The 23,405-nt window shown below is 42.1% G+C and overlaps 1 protein-coding gene across 1 annotated transcript; it reads right to left on the bottom strand.

Annotated features, from left to right (window-relative positions):
• Positions 1 to 14,921: 14,921 nt before the first annotated feature.
• LOC122919204 (RNA-binding protein 48-like) lies at positions 14,922 to 15,315 on the bottom strand. The gene has a single exon (XM_044268091.1). The coding sequence runs from the start codon at positions 15,309 to 15,311 to the stop codon at positions 14,922 to 14,924; it is 390 nt and encodes a 129-aa protein (XP_044124026.1). The 5' UTR covers positions 15,312 to 15,315.
• Positions 15,316 to 23,405: the final 8,090 nt, after the last annotated feature.

The following is a 23,405-nucleotide window of genomic DNA, read 5'->3' as shown; positions in this document are numbered from 1 at the left end:
TCATATTATCTCTGTTGCAGTTTGTTAACAAAAAGATGACTAAACTGATGGTTAATTGTATGTCTCAGAGTTTTCATGGGTAATTGTTAAGATAGCTTTCTAAGTCTTTGGTAACCTGAAACTTTACAGTTTTGCTCGGATGATAAATGGAATTAAATTTGTTGGACATTGGGTCTTTTCCAAATAGGATAAAGGGCTAAATCACTGTTAATTGGACATAGGTTTGTGCTTTTGACTTACTGCAAAGAAACATAGGATATTTAAATCTGTTGGTAAACATATCTAGTGCTTTTTTGATTCACAAATTTGCCATCTAAAGAATTCTGGTGTAATAATTCACAATTGGTTACTCTTTAGTCTTCACTGTAGATTAAGCTTTCCAAAGAGTGAAAAACTCTGCTAACTATAACTAAGACTGATGGAAACAAGGAAAACAACTCTGTATGTGGAAAAGTAGGAGACATGTAGGAAAGATAAGTAATGGGAATACATTTTGTTGAAGATAAAAGAAGGTAATTTTGTTCTAAGTGAGATGATTGTTTGGAAAGAAATGGCTTGGGACAAAATCTGAATGCAAAGGAAAGTTGTAGAAGGTTTGTGAAGGGAAATCTTTGGAAATGAATTTTAGGTGTGGTCAGGATGGACTAAGATTGAAATGGATGAATTTTAAAGACACTGGTATAAGATTGAAAGTCGGCTTTCACTCTGTTCAAAAGGACAAAGTATTCTCAATTGTTGGTCTGCTCTCAATAAGAAAATGCAAATAGGTGTTTTCTCTTTCCCTACCTAGAAAAACCAGTTTCTGTGTCTTGCCTTTATCAGGTCTTTTTTTTTTTTTAAAGGTTTTATTTATTTATTTGACAGACAGAGATCACAAGTAGGCAGAGAAGCAGGCAGAAGCAGGATCCCTGCTGAGCAGAGTGCCCAATGCAGAGCTTGATCCAAGGACCCTGGGATCATGACCTGGGCTTAAGGCAGAGGTTTTGATCCACTGAGCCACCCAGGTACCCCTGGGTTCCAGGCCTGGGGAGAGCTGACAGGGGTCGCAGAGGAGAGCGGAGTGCATTCTGCAGGAGGGTGTGGGCAGGGGTGACTCCAGGGGCGACTGTGTGTCTCCCGTGTGACACTTGTGACAGGTCAGGACTGTGAGCAGGTTCCTGGCTGAGGACAGGGGAGGCCCAGGTGGAGAGCTGACAGAGCCCTTTCTTCTGTGCACGGGCCCCAGCCAACACACATGAGCACTTCGTCTGTCCCTGTCCCTCCAGTTCAGACTTCTCTGCATTGCCAGGCTGAGATGTTGGTTTGTGCTTCATTCTTCGTGTGTGTGTGAAGTTTCAAAAGTTAGCTGGTGGAAATGACGGGTCATTAGAACATCCGTTCCTCTTGTATTTCCTGCTCTCCTTTAAGTCACCTTGGTGAATTGTACCTGCTAGTGGAAGGGGCTGTCTGTGCATTTTCATTCCTATTTTAAGTAAACAATGGGAAATCTCCTGAAATATTAAAAGAATTCTTTGTGGGTGTTCATGTTTTTTTCTCTTCTGTGAACCACATTCCAATATTAGAAAAAAAATTTTTTTCCAATTTATTTATTTTCAGAAAAACAGTATTCATTATTTTTTCACCACACCCAGTGCTCCATGCAAGCTGTGCCCTCTATAATACCCACCACCTGGTACCCCAACCTCCCACCCCTCCGCCACTTCAAACCCCTCAGATTGTTTTTCAGAGTCCATAGTTTCTCATGGTTCATCTCCCCTTCCAATTTACCCAAAAGCACATACCCTCCCCAATGTCCATAACCCTACCTCCCTTCTCCCAAACCCCCTCCCCCCAGCAACCCACAGTTTGTTTCGTGAGATTAAGAGTCACTTATGGTTTGTCTCCCTCCCTATCCCATCTTGTTTCATGGGTTCTTCTCCTACCCACTTAAGCCCCCATGTTGCATTACCACTCCCTCATATCAGGGAGATCATATGATAGTTGTCTTTCTCCGCTTGACTTATTTCGCTAAGCATGATATGCTCTAGTTCCATCCATGTTGTCGCAAATGGCAAGATTTCGTTTCTTTTGATGGCTGCATAGTATTCCATTGTGTATATATACCACATCTTCTTGATCCATTCATCTGTTGATGGACATCTAGGTTCTTTCCATAGTTTGGCTATTGTGGACATTGCTGCTATAAACATTCGGGTGCACGTGCCCCTTTGGATCACTACGTTTGTATCTTTAGGGTAAATTCCCAGTAGTGCAATTGCTGGGTCATAGGGCAGTTCTATTTTCAACATTTTGAGGAACCTCCATGCTGTTTTCCAGAGTGGTTGCACCAGCTTGCATTCCCACCAACAGTGTAGGAGGGTTCCCCTTTCTCCGCATCCTCGCCAGCATCTGTCATTTCCTGACTTGTTGATTTTAGCCATTCTGACTGGTGTGAGGTGATATCTCATTGTGGTTTTGATTTGTATTTCCCTGATGCCGAGTGATATGGAGCACTTTTTCATGTGTCTGTTGGCCATCTGGATGTCTTCTTTGCAGAAACGTCTGTTCATGTCCTCTGCCCATTTCTTGATTGGATTATTTGTTCTTTGGGTGTTGAGTTTGTTAAGTTCTTTATAGATTTTGGACACTAGTCCTTTATCTGATATGTCGTTTGCAAATATCTTCTCCCATTCTGTCAGTTGTCTTTTGGTTTTGTTAACTGTTTCCTTTGCTGTGCAAAAGCTTTTGATTTTGAGGAAATCCCAACAGTTCATTTTTGCCCTTGCTTCCCTTGCCTTTGGCGATGTTCCTAGGAAGATGTTGCTGCGGCTGAGGTCGAAGAGGTTGCTGCCTGTGTTCTCCTCAAGGATTTTGATGGATTCCTTTCTCACATTGAGGTCCTTGATCCATTTTGAATCTATTTTTGTGTGTGGTGTAAGGAAATGGTCCAATTTCATTTTAGAAAAAAATTTTTTTAAATAAAAGACAATGACAGAGCTCTAACAGGATGCAGTGGCCTTTGTGAGGAGGACAAATGGAGAAGGAGTATAGGTTGTTGAGTAGCTCAGGGAGTGACTCATTGTGCTCCCAAAGAAAATATAGCCCTTCCTGGAGAGGAGAAGAGGTGGCTGCTTACTTGGTGGCCCATCCTGGGCTCTAAAAGCTTGACCCAGTGAGTCCCTTGTGACTTGAACTGGGACATTTATAAAGAAACCATAATGAATGCTGGAGGGTGACAGCATCCTTTGCACTCAGACAAGCCCATGGAGCAAAGGAACTCATCACCCATGAGGCATGTCAGGATCCCTAAGGGTGTGGGCTTTGCCTCCTTGAATGAGGTTGTGTCTTCATCCTTATCTGAACCAGAGCCATGTTGTCTGGTTTTGGAGACCCAGACCTTTACATGACCATGTCATTTATTACTCTTGTTATTTTTAGAAAGCAATCTAGACATTTACTTCAGGAATAGAATATCAAAAGGAAAAACACAAGGTCAAGTCTATATATGAGGACTGAACTTGTGGCACCTTTCATTAGTATTTCAATGTCTGGCTGCCCACATGAGGAAGAACATGGAATTTTTGGATAGAAGTGTGCTGTGCCCATGCAGTTTTTTTTTTTTTAAAGATTTTATTTATTTATTTGACAGACAGAGATCACAAGTCCTCAGAGAGGCAGGCAGAGAGAGAGGGGGAAGCAGGCTCCCTGCTGAGCAGAGAGCCTGATGCGGGGCTCGATCCCAGGACCCAGGGATCATGACCATGCAGTTTTATTGTATCCTTTTCCTTACTTCTCTGAAAGGAAAATAGAGTAGTGACTGGAGCTTGGTTTCTTATTTTAAGGAAAGGGAGATAAGAGATTTGAAAGAGCCATCTTCATGCTGATGTGGTGGTCCATGACCAGTGAGTGAGGGTTTGAAGTTTGGACTTGGAAACATTGGTGTCCAGGGTGGATGCTGTCTGAGTTTCCTGAACACAGAGTCACTCGGCTGGTCTGCCTAAATGGATCCACCCCTGCCTTTTGAAGGAAAGCTTGAAGGTGGCTTGAAACCCTAGGGCACTGGAGGAATGATCTGGAAGGGACACCTGGTGGGCCAGTGTAGACAAACCAAGGGAATTCCAGAGCTAATTATGAACATGTTTCTGAGACTGGAGTTTGCTTCTCTGTGAGTAGCATTGCTCTGGGGTGGAAAGCAGCCTCTGGGTCTTAGGAGTCACCACGTCAGCAGGTGTGAGCCTGGCAGGGGAGTCAGATCAGATGGCTGAGAGATGGTGATGCCATGGCGGTGTCCCATCGCTCTTGATGCACAGGCCAGCTTGCTCCCTGGACAGGGCTCTGCTCCCTGGCTAGCTCTCCTGCTGCAGATGTGATATGAAAGCTGATTCCTTTTCTCTGACCCCCATATCAGCAGGGGGGTTTGGTGGGGAGCAACCCATGGCAACATTATGGATTCTTGCCCAGTGTGCCCCTTGCTTCCTCCGGCGAGGCATGGCAGGTGTCCTCTTCCTGGTGTCTCTGAATTCAGTCAGTAGAAGCACTTCATCCAGAGGCACACCCCTGAGAAATCCTCTTCTTCCTGTTCTTTGTAGAGGAGGCCAGTATTCATTTGGAACTGAAATCTCAGCTTCTGCCAGTATGTTCCAAGGCCACATGGCATACCAGTCTCCTTGAAGCTCTAGTTCCACATTGGGCCTGACATGCGAGACTGAGACCAAACCTGGGTGACCTGCTGCTGCTGCTGTTGGTGGTAACTTCCTGAAAACTGTGCAGCAAATCCTGGTTTGTGATAACATCCCAGAAAAGGGGGACAGGTGCACTATTCTGGCCCAGCACAGGAGGATGCCGGATGTCAATCAGAGGTAGCTGGTGCAGGGAGGAGAGATGTCTGTTTCTCAGACATCCCTCCCTTGACCAGAGGGAGATTTAGACCCCGGGATGCTTCTCTCTCAGTTTTCTCAGATGAGCACATCAGGCAAGGGGAGGACATGTGTGTGCTTACCTGGAATCAAAGAAGGTGTCTGGTTTCAGGTTTCATGTGCAAGTGGATTCCTCTTAGGGCTCATTTTCCTGAGGTCTTCAGGGTGTAGTAGGGGGATCTCTTGTCCTGGGCATCCTGTCTGTGCAAGAGGTCTGGTCACCTTTTCTGCCAGTCAGCTTTATTTTTGTTTTTCAACATTTCCTTAGCGATTCGGGGTCTCTTCTGATTCCATACAAATTTTAGGATTATTTGCTCCAGCTCTTTGAAGAATGCCGGTGGAATTTTGATCGGAATGGCATTAAAAGTATAGATTGCTCTAGGCAGTATAGACATTTTAACGATGTTTATTCTTCCGATCCAAGAGCATGGAATGGTCTTCCATCTTTTTGTGTCTTCTTCAATTTCTTTCATGAGTGTTCTATAGTTCCTCAAGTACAGATCCTTTACCTCTTTGGTTAGGTTTATTCCCAGGTATCTTATGGTTCTTGGTGCTATAGTAAATGGAATCGATTCTCTAATTTCCCTTTCTGTATTTTCATTGTTAGTGTATAAGAAAGACACTGATTTCTGCACATTGACTTTGTATCCTGCCACGCTGCTGAATTGCTGTATGAGTTCTATTAGTTTGGGGGTGGAGTCTTTTGGGTTTTCCATATAAAGAATCATGTCATCTGCGAAGAGAGAGAGTTTGACTTCTTCATTACCAATTTGGATACCTTTTATTTCTCTCTGTTGTCTGATTGCTGTTGCTAGGACTTCTAATACTATGTTGAACAAGAGTGGTGAAAGTGGGCATCCTTGTCTTGTTCCTGATCTCAATGGGAAGGCTGCAAGCTTTTTCCCATTGAGGATGATATTTGCTGTGGGTCTTTCATAGATAGATTTGATGAGATTCAGGAATATTCCCTCTATCCCTATACTTTGAAGCGTTTTAATCAGGAACGGATGTTGGATTTTGTCAAATGCTTTTTCTGCATCAATTGAGAGGACCATATGGTTCTTCTCTCTTCTCATATTAATTTGTTGTATCACATTGATTGATTTACGAATGTTGAACCATCCTTGTAGCCCAGGGATGAATCCCACCTGATCATGGTGGATAATCTTTTTAATGTGTTGTTGGATCCTGTTGGCTAGGATCTTGTTGAGAATCTTAGCATCCATATTCATCAGTGATATTGGTCTGAAATTCTCCTTTTTGGTATGGTCCTTGCCTGGTTTGGGGATCAGGGTAATGCTGGCTTCATAGAAAGAGTCTGGAAGTTTTCCTTCTGTTTCAATTTTTTGAAACAGCTTCAGGAGAAGAGGTGTTATTTCTTCTTGGAAGGTTTGGTAGAATTCTGCCAGTCCTCTGGTCTAGGAGATGGAGAAAGTCAGTTGTGAAAACATCCAAGTAGACCTCCATTTCTCCCTCTACTGAGAGGGACTGGTGACTGTGATAACTTCTCTGGAAATAGAAAGGAGGAGACAGAACTAAGTGCTGAAGGTGAGTGGCAGCGAGGCTTGCTATTCACATAGGGACCAGGTGGGACTTCACTAGGAAGGTGATGCATGAGTCAAGTTCTAAAAAAGGTGGGTGATATCACTTCAATACCCTTCTAAATGTAAAGGAAAGCATGTGCAAAGGCCCTGGGGCAGAGCCATACCATGTATGTCCCGGAGCATCAGGAAGGCCCTGTGACCAAGGAGGCAGTTTAGGACATGACCTCAGGGAGGTGACAGCAGGGTGACAGAAAGCTATTGCAGAGCTGTGAACCCATGGGACCCTGTTTCCCTGGGCCATCCTGGCTACAGTGTTGAGAACAGATGACACAGCATTGAAGATGGATAATGGAGGTCAGTGATGAAGCTTTTCCAGGAACTCAGGCAAGAGATGGGCTCCAGTGTGGGTCAGACAGGTGGCCTTGGAAGGAGGGGTTAGTCCTATTCTGGGTACCTATCGAAGATGGAGCTCACAGGATTTGGCAATGGGTTTGATACTGGGAATGGTAGAAAGGAGGAACTGAGGTAACTCCCAGCTCTTGTGCATTGTCCCAAGTGAGGTGAAGAAGGAGGTTTCTGAGGGTAGGAGGTAGTCCATGTTCCACCTGCTGAGGAAGATGTTTTTCACAGTGGATCTGCTGATATTTGTATCCAGGAGAACTTTGAGCTTGTACCCCCTTAGCAACTTTCAAGTATAAGTCTCCCCCACTTTTCTCAAATTCATGGTAAGACAGAGTTGGCTTCTTGGAAATAAATAAGTTATTACCCAGCTCCAGTAGGAGGAAGAAACCTGAAGAGGATTTCCCTCTTACAAAAGTGAAAGTGTGGGCATCATGTTCAGCATCTGTTTTGTGAGGAACCACTACAGAGACAGTGTGCACCCCTACCATCCCCTTCTTGGGCACTGCTCTCCACGTCCAGCCACCAGCACTTTGAATTGTGTCTTTGAGAATCTGTTGCTTTATCTCCAATTATTTTGGGCACCCATTAGGATGTTGTGTTCTGAGGCCCAAGAAAAGTCAAAGAGAAGGAACTTTTGGTGTCTGAGCATGCTCACTCATTTTTCTGTAGAAATGAATGGTAATTCTTTTTTTCAGTTTACACCATTTCTGCTGTGAAAGGTTTCCTAGCAACAGTTTACTTTCAAATAGCAGGGGACCCTGTACCCCATCCTGCAGGGCTAGCTTTAGTCTCCATGTTGCACAGAAGTTTTCATGACTTGCAAGTTTTATCACTCAAACATGGCACCTTGGACCACCTTCACCCCTTTCCCCCCTTCCCTGAATCTGGCAACCACCAATCTGTTCTCAGTATGTATGTGTTCAGTACTTTTTGGTTTCCATGTGCACAGGGTCCCCTTGTGTACACACCCTTGACCACACCTGGTGTCTTTCTCTGGGATGATTTCTGTTCCAACAGTTGTGAGGTGATAGCTGATTGTGGTTTTGACTTATGTTTCCCTGATGACAGTTAGTGATGTTGAACAACTTTTTCTGTGTCTATTGGCCACCTGTATGCCATCTTTGGAAAGTAACTATTCACATATTCTCCCCAGTTTTTATTCAGTTTTTGTTTGGTTTGGAAGGGCTGTATTGTATATTTTGGATATTAGCCTCATCTCATACATATGATGTGCGGTTATTTTTTCTCATTGGGTAGGTTGCCATTCAAGGGTTTTATGGTTTCTTTGGTCATGCAGAAATTTCAGTTTGATGTCATTCCACTCATTTATTTTAGCTTTAGTTGCCTTTGCTTTTGTTGTCTGATGAAAAAGACTCTTTCCCAAAACCAATATCAAGAAACTAACTACCTGCGTTTTCTTCTTGGAGGTTTATGGATTCAGTTCTTATGTTCAAGTCATTCATCCATTCATAATTTTTATGGGTATTGCAAGAAAGTGATCTAGTCCCATTCTTCTGCATTTAGCATCCAGTTTTCCCAGTACCATTCACTGAGGAGACAGTCCTTTCCCCATTGTATATTTTCTGCTGCTGAATCATAATATAAGACCATGTGTGGGTTAATTTCTAAGGTTTCTTTCTTTCTTTCTTTCTTTCTTTCTTTCTTTCTTTCTTTCTTTCTTTCTCCCTTCCTCCTTTCTCTCTCTCTCTCTTTCTCTCTTTCTGGTCTTACAGTTTATTTGTTTGGAAAATATTTTCCTTTCAGAATATATGCAGTGTGGGCTTCATTGGTGACATCTTTATACTCTTTGTTAGGACTTTCCTCTGACATCTGTGTTTTTGTAAATGAGTAGCTGGCTCTATAGCTTTCAACAGGTTGAACATTTGGGCACAACTACTTAAGTACTATTATATCCTTCCAGCAGATACCAGATTGTGGTGGATTGTCTTCCTATGGGATGTTCTGACTTGTGATGATGAATATCTATATTTCCTTTTCTGTGGTAGGTTTATTAAAGTGAATTTAATTTATCTTAAGAATGTGGATCCTAAATCTTCCTTATTTTGTTATATTTATATAAAACAGCATGTTTAAAAAATGTATTTATTGGAAGCAATGATTGGAACAATACATAAATATTATGAATTCCCATTCAGAGTTAATCAGAACTATCAGAGCTAAGTTTAAATATACCTTTAATATACTAATGAATAAACTTTGTCGAAAGTACTATGATTATCAGTTTCCAAGCTCTCTGTTGTGTTCCATTCATCTGTGTGTCTGTTTTTATGCCAGTACCATACCATTTTGATGACAACAGCTTTGTAATCTTGCTTGGTGATTCCAACTCACTTAATCTCTTTCTCTCTCTCTCTTTCTTTCGTACACTCTTTCTTTCTCTCTTTCTTATCAGTGATAATATTAATTAATTAATTTTTACTTAGTTTATATGTTATTTTAAGTGTTTTTCCTTGATTTCTTTTTTTAAGTTATGATCATATTATGTATTATTTGTTTCAGGGGGTACAGGTTTGAGATCCTTTGGTTTTACACAATGCACAGTGCTCACCACAGCACATACCCATCCCATGCCCATCATCTAGCCACCCTCTTCCCCTCCCCACTCCCCCCCAGAAACCCTCAGTTTGTTTGCTGAGTTTAAGTGTCTCTTATGCTTTGTCTTCCTGTCTGGTTTCATTTTGTTTCCATTTTTCCTCTCTTCCCCTATGGTCCTCTGTTTTGTTTCTTAAATTCCACATATCGGTTTGATCATATGATAATTGTCCTTCTCTAATTGACTTGTTTTGTTTAGCATAATAACCTCTAGTTCCATCCATGTCATTGCAAATGGCAAGATTTCAGTTTTTGATGGCTGCATAACATTTGATGGTATATATATATATATATATGCCCTTGCATGTGTGTGTGTGTGTGTGTCTGTGTCTGTGTATATATACAGATTATATATATATATATATATATATATATATATATCTCCATTCATCTGTTGATGGACGTCTGGGCTCTTTGTATACTTTGGCTATTGTTGGCATTGCTGCTATAGACATCAGGGTGCAGATGCCCCTTCAATTCACTACATTTGTATCTTTGGGGCAAATACCCAGCAGTGCACTTGCAGGGTTGTAGGGTAGCTCCATTTTCAACTTGTTGAGGAATGTCCACACTGTTTTCCTGGGTGGGCTCACCAGCTTGCATTCCCACAAACAGTATGAAAGGCTTCCCCTTTCTCCACATCCCCACCAATACCTGTCATTTCCTGATGTTCATTTTAGCCATTCTGACTGGTCTAAATGTATCTCATTGTGGATTTGATTTGTATTTCCCTAATGTTGAGGGATGGCGAGCACATTTTTATGTGTCTGTTGGCCGTTTGGATGCCTTCTTTGGAGAAATGTCTGTTCAGGTCTTTGGTCTATTTCTTGATTGGATTATTCTGTGGGTATTGAGTTTGGTAAGTTCTTTCTAGATTTTAGATACTAGCTCTTTATCTGATACATTATTTTAAAACATCTTTTCTCATTCTTTTTGTTGTCTTTTGGTTTTATTGACTGTTTCTTTTGCTGTGCAAAAGCTTTCTGTCTTGATGAAATCCCAACAGTTCATTTTTGCTTTTGTTTCCCTTGCCTTTGGAGACTCTAGAAAGAAGTTGCTCTGGCCGAGGTCAAAGAGGTGGCTGCCTCTGTTCTCAAGGGTTTGGATGAATTCCTATCTCATCTTGAGGTATTCCATCCATTTGGAGTCTATTTTTTGTGTATGGTATAAGGATATTATCCTCTTTCATTCTTTTGCATATGGCTGTCTCATGTTCCCAGCACCATCTATTGAAGACACTTTGTTTTTCCATTGGATAGTCTTTCCTGCTTTGAGAAAGTTGTGTTGACCCTAGAGTAGAGGGTCCATTTCTGGTTTCTCTATCTTGTTCCATTGATCTATTGGTCTGTTTTTGTGCCAGTACCATACTGTCTTGATGATTACAGCTTTGTAATAGAGCTTGAAGTCTGCAGTTGAGTTGACACCAGCTTTGGTTTTCTTCTTCAACATTTCTTTTGGCTATTTGGGGTCTTTTCTGCTTCCATAAAAATTCAGGGATTATTTATTCCAGTTCTGGGGAAAATGTGGATGGTATTTTGATAGGGATTGCATTGAATCTGTGGTTTGTTTTAGGTAGCAAACACATTTTCTCAATATTTATTCTTCCAATCCATGAGCATGGGATGTTTTTCCATTTCTTCCTCCGTTTCTTTCATGACTACAGTATTTTTCTGAGCACAGATCCTTTGCCTCTTTGGTTAGAGGGATTCCTAAGTATCATATGGTTTGGGGTGCAATTAGACATGGGATGGACTCCTTAATTTCTCTTTCTTCTGTCATATTATTGCTGTAGACAGATGCAAGTGATTTCTGTGCATTGATTTTATCTGTTGCCACTTTACAAAATTCCTGGATGAGTTCTAGCAACTTTGGGGTAGGGTTTTTTGGGTTTTCTACAGAAGGTATCTTATTGTCTGCAAAGGGTGAGAGTTTGACTTCTGGTTTGCCAGTTTAGATGCATTTTATCTATTTTCTTTGTCTGAGTGCTGAGGCTAGGAATTCTAGTACTATGTTGAACGAATAGTGATGAGAATGGGCATCCCTGTGGTGTTCCTGATCTGAAGGGAAAAGCTCTCAGTTTTCCCCCATTGGGAATGATATTCCCTGCGGGTTTCCAATAGATGGCCTTTATGATGTTGGGGTATGTACTCTCTATCCATGCACAGTGAAGAGTTTTGATCAAAAATGATGCTTTAATTTGTTAAATGCTTTTTTTGCATCTATTGAGAGGATCCTATGGTTCTTGTTCTTTCTTCTATGGAGGTAGTATATTCCATGGATTGATTTGCAGTTGTCAAACCACCCTTGCAGCCTAGGAATAAATTCGATTTGGTCATGGTGAATCATCCTTTTAATGGACTGTTGGATTCTATTGGCTAGTACGTTGGTGAGAATTTTTGCATCAATATTCATCAGACACAATTTTCTGTAATTCTTCTTTTGGGAGTCTTTGTCTGGTTTTGGGATCAAGGTAATGCTGGTCTCATCAAAAGGGTTTGGACATTTTCCTTCCACTTCTTTTTTTGGAAAAGTTTCAGAAGAAGAGGTACTAAGTCTTTAAATATTTGGTAGAATTCCCCTGTGAAGCAATCTGGTGCTGGGCTCTTATTTCCTGGGGGAGATTTTTGATGACTGCTTCAATTTCCTTGCTGATTATGGGTATCTTCAGGTTTCCTTTTTTTTTTTTTTCCTGGTTCAGTTTTGGTCATTTCTATGTTTCTGGGAATGCATCCATTTCTTCGAGACTGACTGGTTTGTTGACATAGAGTTGCCATCCTATGTTCTTAATATTGCTTGTATTTCTTTGGTGTTGGGTGTGATCTCTCCTTCTTGAGTCATGATTTTATTGATTTGGGTCCTTTCTCTTTTCTTTTGGAGAAGCTGGTCAGGGGTATATCAGTCTTATTAATTCTTTCAAAGAAACAGCTCCTAGTTTCATTGATCTGTTCTACAGTTCTTTTGGTTTCTACTTCATTGATTTCTACTCTAATCTTTATTATTTCTCTTCTCCTTCTAGGTTTATGCTTTATATGCTGCTATTCCTCCAGTTCCTTTACCTCTATAGGGTTAGGCTGTGTATTTGGGACCTTTTTTGTTCTTGAGAAAGGCTTGTAGGGCTATATACTTCTCTCTTAGGACTGCTTTTGCTGCGTCCCAAAGATACTGAACAGTTGTGTTTTCATTCTCAGGTGTTTCCATGATTTTTAAAAATTCATCTTGAATTGACTGGTTGAGCCATTCATTCTCCAGTAGGATGCTCTCTAGCCTCCATATATTTGAGTTCTTTCCAACTTTCCCATTGTGACTGAGTTCCATTTTCAAAGCATTGTGGTCTGAAAATATGCAGGGAATGATTCCAATATTTTGGATGAGCATGAACATCGGGACTCCCAGAGCTGAGAGCTCTGGGCCCCTGTCCTCAGTGCAACCTCACAGAAAGTGGTCAATATTTTGTGTCTCCCTGGTCTCTGTCCACACTCTGTGCTCACCAGACTGGTGGCTGAGAATATCTATCTCTGTAACATGACCCCGTTTGGAGTCTCCAAAGCCAGCAGACTCCTGCAGCATGCTTGGGCACCACTCCTCCTGGAGGAGGATTGGGGCTATCTCCACTTATGGTGCTTCTTGGGCCCCTTCTCAAAGAGCCATAGGCAGACTGACCATGGATCACAGTTTGTGGCAACCTCCAGCCTAGAGTCCACTCCTGGGCTCACTCTTTTCAGCCAGTCTCCCTGCTCTAATACCTGGGAGCTTTGGTGCCCTCAAGTAACCCTGGTCCTCCTGGGACCCCAAGGATCCTGAGACCACACTGTCCCATTGAGGTGTCTACCCCCTACTTAGCCACCAGAGTGACATCCCTCACAAGAGCAGACTTCTAAAAGTTCTGATTTTTTGCTCTGCTGCCCTAGCAGTTGGTGGTAGCTGCCTGACAGAAGCTCCTCGCCCCAACAGTTGACCTTCCTGCCTAGTGACTTAGACTCATGTTTCTGTACCCCATACAGATTTACATTTCTGTACTTGTGGAAAATGGTTGATTTTCTGTTTGTAGAGTTGCAGCTTTTCTTATTTTATTTTATTACTTATTTATTTTTTTTTGATTTCTGCTTGAATTTGCAGGTGTTCAGAATGGTTTGATAGCTACCTAGCTAAATGCCTTTGACCAGAAGAAAGGAAGGTCTCCTACTTCTCCACTACCTTGGACTCCTCTCTCTTCTTCTTTCTCCAGATTGTTTTGGGTGTTGGCGTCTTCTGTGTTTCCATATGAATTTTAGGACTGTTTTCTGTTTCTTTGAATAATACCACTGGAGTTCAGATAGGGATTTCATCACATCTGTAGTTAACCCTTCCAGTTAATGAGCATGGAATATGCTTCCAATTATTTGTGTCATCTTCCAAATCATTGGCCCATGCATTCACCTGCTGACATGCATATGTTTGTCCTTCCTTTTTTTGCCATGTATCCTATATACTAGGTCTTTCTCATTCTTGGTTACTTTTACTCCTAGATTTTTTTTTTCTTGATGCAATTGTCAATGGCATCACTTTCTTAATTTCTCTTTGTGAAAGTTGGTCATCAGTACACAGAAATACAAGTTGGGGCACTTGGGTGGCTCAGTCAGTTAAGTATCTGCCTTTGGGTCAGGTCATGATCCTGGGGTTCTGGGAATGAGCCTGGCATTGGGCTCCCTGCTCAGGAAAAGCAGACACCACTGACCCTCTGCTTTTCCCTGACCCTCTGTTGCTCCCCTTGCTTGTGCTGTCTCTCTCTCTCTTTCTGTGTCAAATAAATACTTTCTTAAAAAAAAAAAAAAGAAATGCAATAGGTCTCTGTATAATGACTTTGTATCCTGAAGCTTTATTGAATTTGTATATTCTAACTTTTTTTTTTTTGACTCTTTAGGGAAATCTACATGAAGTATAATGTCATCTGCAAATAGTGACCATTTCCTTTTCCTGTTTTGATTTCATATCATTTTTTGTTTTGTTTTGTTGTCTAAATGGTTTGGCTAGGGCTTTCAATATGATGATGAGAGAAATTGTTAAGAGTGGGCATCTTTATCTTGTTTTTGTTCGTAGCAGAAAAGTTTTCAGCATTTTACCCTTAAGTATAATGTCAGCAGTGGCCTTTTCAAACCTTTATTTGGTTGAAGTATGTTCCCTCAACAGCCAGATGGTTTAGAGTCTTTATCACAAATGCATATTGAATCTTGTCAAGTGATTTTTGTGCATCTATTGTAATCACCCTAGGATTTTTGTCTTTTATTTTCTTCAGGTGATGTATCCCACTGGTGGATGTGCCAATTTTTTTTTTAAAGATGAAATTTTATTAGGTAAGTAGCATGAATGATATTATAAAGAGAAGTGCATTAAAAAAAATACCAGCAGTACAATCTCTTCAACAATTAAAGTGACAGGCTAAAAGCAAAAGGTTAATAGTTCCACAGAAACATAATTGGTTGCCGGCAGTCTATATTCTTCTTCTTTGCTTTAATGAATGACTTGTACTCACATCTTCCAGCTTGTCTTCTGGAGGTTTTGGCACAGATGAAATGACCTCTTGAAGCTTATTCCAAATTAAATTCGATGTTGTATTCAACGAGTCGTCATGCATGTCCACTTTAGGTATGTGAGGTAACAGAGGCCCAATCATAACCTCATTACTACTCGTGCTTGTTCCGAGAAAAGTTCCAACTTTACGATCATCTTCTCTTCTTCTTTTCCACTTCTGCAGCTGTGTTGTCCTAGGCATAAATCTGTCAACTGCCTCTGAAGAAGTAGTAGCCTTCTGTGCACCAGGGCAGGCCAACGAATTTTTAAAAGGTTTCATTTGTATCTTCTGTGAAGAGTCATTGTGCATACAATGCTCCACTCTTCCAGCCCTGTTTCTACCACCCCGAGAGGAGTCTGATGCCCAGCCCATATGTTCCCCTGACGAATCCTCCTTGCATCCTTGCACCCTCCTTGCATCCGTGGAATAAATCCCACTGGATTGTGTTGTGTGATTCTCCTGATGGATTGTTGAATTGATGTTGCCGATCATTTGCTGAGGCTTTTTGCGTGTCTGTTCAAGAGGGATATTGGCCTTTCCTTTTCTTGTAGCGTCCTTGTCTTGTTTTGATAGGAGGTTAATGTTGCCCTCATAAAATGAGTTTGGACATATGCTCCTCAAAATCTATACCTTGGCTAACAGAATTTAAATTAAAAAATGTGAAAAGCTTAAAAAAAAAACAGAAAGAAACACGAGCTATTACACTGAACACTACAAAAATACCAAGAATTGTAAGACAGTACTATGAGCAAGTAGAGGCCAACACTTTGGGCAACCTAGAAGAAATGGATAAGTTCCTACCAACAACCTAGAAAGCCTGAGCCATGAAGGAAAAACAAAATCTAAACACACTGATCACAAATAAAATACCAATTTGATAATCAAATCCTCCCAGAAAACAAATGCCCAGGACCAGAGTTTCACTGAGGAGTTCAACCAGATGGTAGAAGAAGAAGTAAAACCAACGCTTCTCAAAGTGTTTTTAAAAAACAAGAGAAGAGCATATGTCCAAACTAGTCTGGAGCCCACTGAGATCAGCTATGCCTGGCTCAGAAGGCATCCATTCAGTCTAACTGTGGGCACAGAGCTCATGGTACTTTTGAGCTGCCACCCTGCTGCCACCTCCTACTTCTCATCATCTTCATGGTCATGAGCCTCTGCTCTTCTCATTGCCCCTGAGGTATTGTCCTCCATCCATCTGGCCCTCATCATTGTAGCCATGTGCAACCCAATGTTAGGGTAGCCTTCTTGAGAGGCAGCTCTGTCAGTCCCCTGATGGAACACTTCCATGGATCCCCTGTGAGGTGGGCACAATGCCCTGCTGGTGGAAGGGGGCCCCTCGTCTCCAATCAGGAGAGCCACTCCTCCTTTTTCAATCTGGCCTGCTCTTCCCTTAGTTCTCCTCAGGGAAGCTGTCCCTGTGCTGACAGCACATAACCTTAAAAACCAATATCATTTTCTATCTGTCCATGCCTTAGTTCATCCATAGCATGTCTTTCAAAACTGCTAGTGGGTTTTCAGCAGTCATGCCAGGCTGTCTGCTCAGAGGAGATGACGTGGGAGGGGCAACCTTCCCTCCCACCTCCCTCAGCATGTCCCTGAGCCCTGGGCCAGCTGTTCCCCTGAGTGTTGAGGAACCTGAGTTAGCCCATCCTGAGGCTGGGCTCTGTCAACTATGTAGACAGATGTGTGCCAAGAGCAGTGAGCAGCTAGAATGGGCCAGGGCTAGGCAGTTTCTCCTTCTCATTCCTTTCCCCCACTTCCAGAGGTAGCTCAGATGATGGGTGATGGTGAACATCTTTTCTTTTCTTTCTTTCTTTTTTAAAAAAGATTTATTTATTTATAAATAAATAAAAGATTTTTATTTTTAAATAAAATAAAAAAAGATTTTTTTTTTTTTTTAATAAACCAGGACTATCCTGGTTTCTTCACTTAGCACTCTCATGACAGCAGAGGGGGCAAGGATGGAAGCTTCTGGGCTTCTTGAGGTATGGACTCAATATTCTCACACCATCACATCCACCTCCCTCTACTAGTTAAAGCACGTCCTAAGGTCATCTTGGATAAAGGGTGTAGAGAAATATGTTTATCTAGTGATGAAAGGAGCAGCCAAGTCACGATTAAAAAGGAGGCTTGCCAACTGAAACAGGTAGAATTTGTGGTCATGTTTTCCACAAGACACATACCTAAGTTTACTAAGTAATGATGAACCACTTTTCTTTTCTTTTTTTTTTTTTAAAGATTTTTATTTATTCATTTATTTGACAGACAGATCTCCAGTAGGCAGAGAGGCAGGCAGAGAGAGAGAAGAGGAAGCAGGCTCCCTACTGAGCAGAGAGCCATATGTGGGGCTCGATCCCAGGACCCTGAGGTCATGACCCGAGCTGAAGGCAGAGGCCTTAACTCATTGAGCCACCCAGGCACCCCATACTTTTTTTTTTTTTTTAACTCATGAAACTTCTCTTTCTGTATATATTCTGCATATTAGTCCTTTGCTAATCATGACATTTGGGGATTATCTTTTCCACTTTTTCCTGGTATCTTTTGATGAACAGAAATTCCTAATTTTAATAAAAACCAATTTAATCAGTTGGTTTTTCTTGTTTAGTACTGTTTGTGAACTTATAGATTTATTCACAAAATACTGCCTTACACTGATGCTATGAAAATAGCCTCCCTTATTACCATCTAAATGCTCTTAAGTTTTTTCTTTCAGGCCTCAAGTTTTTTTTTTTAATGTGTGTGTGTATATATATATATATATATATACACATATATATGTATATATATATAATTGGAACCAAGTTTTATTGTAGTAGTTGTTGTTATAGCTGACTTTTCAAGGAGTGAAAAATCATTCCTTTCGAGGTGTGTGGGAGTTATCCGCTTCTTTTAAAAACTGAAAGATAGGGGGCACCTGGGTGGCTCAGTGGGTTAATCCTCTGCCTTCTGCTAGGGTCATGATCTCAGGGTCCTGGGATGGAGCCCCACATCGGGCTCTCTGCTCTGCAGGGGGCCTGCTTCCTCCTCTCTGCCTCCTCTCTGCCTGTGTCTCTACCTACTTGTGATCTCTGTCTGTCAAATAAATAAATAAAATCTAAAAAAAAAAACCCTGAAAGATAGGTTATAGAGTCAGGTAAATGGAAGTAAAAATATCTGCTTAAATTGAAAAAAAAAATTATTTATGTGTGTCCTGTGACAACAGGAACTTTTGAAAGAAGCAAGCCCGTAAGAACCCAAGCCCACACAGTGTGGAGGTCTTGGGGTCCAGGCCTCTAGGGACAGAAGCCTGAAATCCCAACCTAGGGTTAGGGCCAGGTTTGTGTCCCCGTGCGTGCTTTTGGTGGCCATGTAGATTTCTCCTGCCCTGAATCCTTCCCAGAGTTTCATATGCCACAGTTTCCTTCTCAGTGGCAGTCTGAGTCTATAGGTAATGTTCAGATGTCCCCAATACCTGGGGATTTGGGACATGGCCCTTGAGGATGGAACTCTTAGAACTCAACCTAGTGTTTTGGATAGGGCCTTGGTGCATGGTCAGTCCGAAGTCATAGCACTGTAGGAGCTTCCAGAGGGGCTGAGTTAATGGTGTGGGTCATGGTGAGTGTCTGGCTCTGGGTTTGTGTCCAAGAATCCACCAAATGTGGGGGTGGCCACAGTTGGCATGTAGATTTCTCCTGCTCTGAATCATTTCCATCATTCTAAAGGGCATGGTTTCCTTCTGAGTGGCAGGATGAATCCACTGGTATTGCTCAGATGTGCCCAAACTGTAGGGATTTTGTGCCAGGCCTCTGGGAGCAGAAGAACTGAGCCCATGGTTGGGGTTAGGGCCTAGGGTCATGGCCAGCATGGTCTCCCAGGGCTCTTTTGATCTTTATGGGGGGCAGAGTTGAGAGCCTGTTTCGGGGTGACTGTCAGAGTCCAGGATTGTGTCCGGGGGCGCTGGAAATTAGGGGTGTGCTCAGGTGGGCATAAAGATTTCTCCTAATCTGAATCCTTTTGGGAGTTCCAAATGGCATGGTTTCTTTCTGGGTGGCAGGATCAGTTCTCTGGTATTGCTCAGGTGTCCTTAAGCCCTGGGATTTTGGAGCCAGGCTGCTGAGGACAGACCACTCTGAACTGAATCTAGGGTTAGCATTAGGACCTATGATCTTTGACTGTTCTCATCTGAAAGCATTGTGCTGAGTCTCCCAGGGACTGAGTTGAGGGCCCCAGTCAGGGTTAGTGCCAGGCCCTGGGTATTTGATGAGGGGCCACAGAACATGGGGGTGCCCTCACTTGGGGGAGCATATTTGTCTTCCTGTGAATGCTTACTGGGGTTACCAATAACTTTTTTTTTTTTTTTTTCCCGAATGGTAGGCTGAGTTCTCAGGGGGCTTGTGTGCTATGCCTCTGGGGACAAAACTGAACCTAGGTTCAGAGATGAACCTAGGGTTATGGTAAGGGCCTAGAGGCATGGCTGACCCTATCTGCCAGTGCTTCTTTGATCTTTAAGGGGAGCTGAGTTGAGCATGTTGTTCAAGGTAAGTGTCAGTCTCCAGGTTTATGTCCATGGGCTGACTGAATGTCAGGGTGGCCTGAGCTGGGCATACATTTTTCTGCTAATCTGAATCCCTTCTAGAGTTCCAAATGGCACAGTTTCCTTCTGGGTGGCATTCTTAGTCCTCTTGTATTGCTCGAGTGTCCCCAATAGAACTAGGGCTTATGATCTTGGCTGTTCTGATCTGAAAGCTCTGTGCTGAGTCTCCCGGAGACTGAATTGAGGGCCCCAGTCAGGGTCAGTATCAGGTTCTGGGTTATTGTCCAGGGGCTACAGAGTATGGGGGTAACCTCCTTTGGAAGGCACATTTTTCCTCCTGTGAATCCTTACTAGGGCTTCAAATGACCTGTTCCCCCCACCCCCCTAAGTGGTAGGCTGAGTCATCTGGTATTGCTTTGATGTCCCCAATCTGGGTGCTTGTGTGCCATGCATCTGGGGACAGAACCCTCAGAACTGAACCTAGGTTTAATGTAAGGGCCTAGGGGCATGGCAGGCCATGTCTACCAGAACTTGTTGAATCTACATGGAGCTAAGTTGAGGGCAAAGTTCAGGGTGTCAGTCTCTCGGTTCCTGTTCAGGGGTCACTGAATGTGGGCGTGGCCAGAGGTGGACATTTAGATTTCACCTTCTCTGAATTCTTTATGGAGTTCCAAATGACACAGTTTCATTCTGGGGAGCAGGCTGAGACCTTGGGTATTGCTCAGGTGTCCCCAAACTGTAGGGTGTTTGTGCCAGCCTTCTGGGGATAGGAGCTTCAGAACTGAAGCCACGATAAGCAATAGGGCCTAGGAGCGTGGCAGGCCCGGTCTGCAAGTGCTCTTTCTATCTTCACTGGAGGACTGAGTTGAGAGTCAGGTTCAGGGTGACTGTCAGGCTTCAGGTCTGTGTCCATGGGCCAGCTGAATGTGGGGGGTGGCCAGAGTTGGGCATGCAGATTTCTGGTGTTCGGAATCCCTTCCAGAGTTCCAAATGACAAAGTTTCCTTCTGGGTGGCATGCTGAGTCCTCTGGTATTACTCAAGTGTCCCCAGTCCTGTAGGTTTTAGAGTCAGGATTCTGGGGATGGATTGCTCAGACCCAACCTAGGTTTAGTGTTAGGGCCTAAGGGCATGGCATACCTGATCTGCTGGTGCTGTTCCTATCTCGATGGGGGGTCTGAGTTTAGGGCATGGGTCAAGGGGAGTGTCAGACTCTGGGTGTCCCTCTAAGAGCCACTAAAATAAGGTTAGGATTAGGGTCAGGTGACCATCTATACGCCAAGGAGAGAAGCCTCAGAAGAAACCAACCCAGCTGACAACTCAGTCTTGGATATTTACCCTCCAGAACTGTGAGAGTATCAATTTCTCTTATGTCACCAGACTGCAGTACTTTGTCATGGCAGCCGAGCAGTCTAATACACCTTGGTTTACTCTTTAGCCTCTCTGGGGTCTTTGTAGCTCCTCACACAAATCAAGTACTGTCCCTTCTTAGGGCCTTGACCCTACAGTTCCCTCTGCATGAAATGCTTTTCACAGATAGCTGCCTGGCCCATTCCCTCATTGCGGTCTGCTTTCTGCTCAACTGTGACTCGCTCCAGGGACTTCACTGAGCTCTCTTTTAAAAATAGCACCCCTACTCTGTCATTACCTTTCCTTCCACCCTGTAAGCACTTATCACTATGTAAAGTACTTTATTACTAAATTTCTGTGTTGTACATCTTCCCTCACCAACTCTTACCCCAACAGTAGGCTCTGTGTTTTGTTCACTGCTGTATGTTGAACGCCTGGAATAAATATACACTCAATGAATATTTGCTCACTGAATGAATAAAATGAATAAATGAAATTTTAAATCCTAAAGCATACAAGGAGGTAACTATAAAGACATGATTATCATACTTTTTTTTTTTTTTTAATGGCATTCTCCTAATTACCATTCTGGAGAAAGGAGTTGTGTTTTTTTTATTTCAGGTAACTTAAAAACCTTAATAAACATGCATCACCAGTTACAATTTCATTGATATTTGATTTTTATTAAGACTTTTAGATTCTCTAAAAAATGTAATTAAATCTACTTTTGATAAAGTTAATAATTTACCCCACTAGAGATTTAATTAACATTAGAAAAGGAATGTGAACATAAACCATGCTGAACAAATATTATATGGAAAACATTAAGGACTTTCTTAGATGGAGGAGAGGAAATTGCTAAAGTTGATGAATATTCAAATTTAAATCAAAAGGGAACCATACCAACTGACAACTCCCATTTTAGGCCAACTTGAAATACATATTGAATTACCACCCAGACCCAGTGTTCCAGCTACTTCTGTTCATTGTGGACCGTGTTTGGTGATACCATGGTTTCCACATAGAAGTTCCATAGACTAATACTTGGAAATTGAACCTATGTAATTTTTGACCAGATCCAAATTGACAATGGTGGTATGGATATGACTTTGATTTCCCTCCTTGTGTCCCTAGATCTTTTTACCATTGCCTTTAGAAATGCTTATCCAGCTGAACAAACAAACAAACAAAAAAAAAAAACAAGCAAACCAAAAACCTGCGGTAGTTTGCTTAAGGTATTAAAAATTATTTTTTTAAAATTATAAAGTAAAGAGCTATGTTACAGAATATTTTGAAAATAAAGAAAAAAGTTACCCACTTGTTGCTTTTTTGGTAGATGTCTTCCCAGTTTTTATGTAGTTTTAATTAGAGTATATAGACACTTTTCATATCCTGACTTTTCTTTCCATATTACATATAATTATTTTACCCTAATTCTTCATAAAATGAATGATACTGCTTCATAATCCTGTTTTAGTGACTGCCTAAAACTTGGTTAAGCAGATGAACCACAATTGACATAACTGTTTTCTTATCCTGAGACCTTCAGTCACAAAACCTCTCCCTCTACCCCTTTTTGCCATTTTAAATTATATCATATCTTCATATTTCTGTACTTTCTTCCATATTTTGAGTAATTCTTTACTATAAGTATCCATAAGTGGGAATCCTGGTAGGTGGGAAAGGGTTAAGTCAGCTGCTTTGAGTCACTCAAACAAGGCACATTCCCAAGAAAAGGCTGTTTTTTTTTTGTTGTTGTTTGTTTGTTTGTTTGTTTTTGGTGACTGGCCTTTGACAGGCTCATGGAAACTGAGCTCTTGGAATATTCTCACTGATGAGTGTTTTGCATGTCTGGGGTCTTGAGCCAGGCGGTAAATGTTTTTCTAGATAGTTTACACCAGCAATGTGATTTATAACAAACACCTGATTTTTCCCCCGTGGGTGCTTATTAGTAAGGGAGGTTCATTATGCAGACACTGTATGACTATGTGACTGACACCCCCCCCCCATAAAAACCCTGGGCAACCAAACTCAGGGGAGCTTCCCTCATTGACCACACTTTGCACTTGTCACACATCATTGCTGAATGAGTATCCCATGTGACTCCTCTAGGAGGGGACTCTTAGAGGCCCCTGCCTGCCTTCCTCCAGGCTTTGTCCCATGTACCTTTTCCCTTGGAGATTTTACTCTCTCCTTTTTGCTGCAATAAATGGCAACTGTGAATACAACAACTTCTGGATCCTCTGGGTCCTTTTAGGGACCATGAAGCTTGAGGGTGCTCTTGGAGACCCTGGCACCTGGCCTGAGTTAGCATTCAGGTGCAGATAACAGGAACTCCTCTAGCTGGTTTAAGTGAAGTTTTTATTATGTGTTCTGTGGCTTCCAAAATTGTTGGAATGGGTGTAAAAGTAAATGGGGCTTCTAAAAACAACTTCTAGTTCCAGGAGTTCACTTCTGCTGGAATCAGAAACCCCAAAACCAAGAAGCTGCTTGTGATAAAACCCTGTGGCCTTAGCTATGCCAGGAGGATGGCCACCTT

This window comes from Neovison vison, chromosome 11, assembly GCF_020171115.1.
Source record: "Neovison vison isolate M4711 chromosome 11, ASM_NN_V1, whole genome shotgun sequence".
NCBI lineage: Eukaryota > Metazoa > Chordata > Mammalia > Carnivora > Mustelidae > Neogale > Neogale vison.
This window is presented reverse-complemented; position numbering and strand designations above follow the sequence as displayed.

Bases quoted from the DNA above. Each gene is read 5' to 3' on its own strand.
- LOC122919204 (XM_044268091.1), bottom strand. From the start codon at position 15,311: ATGCACAATGACTCTTCACAGAAGATACAAATGAAACCTTTTAAAAAT.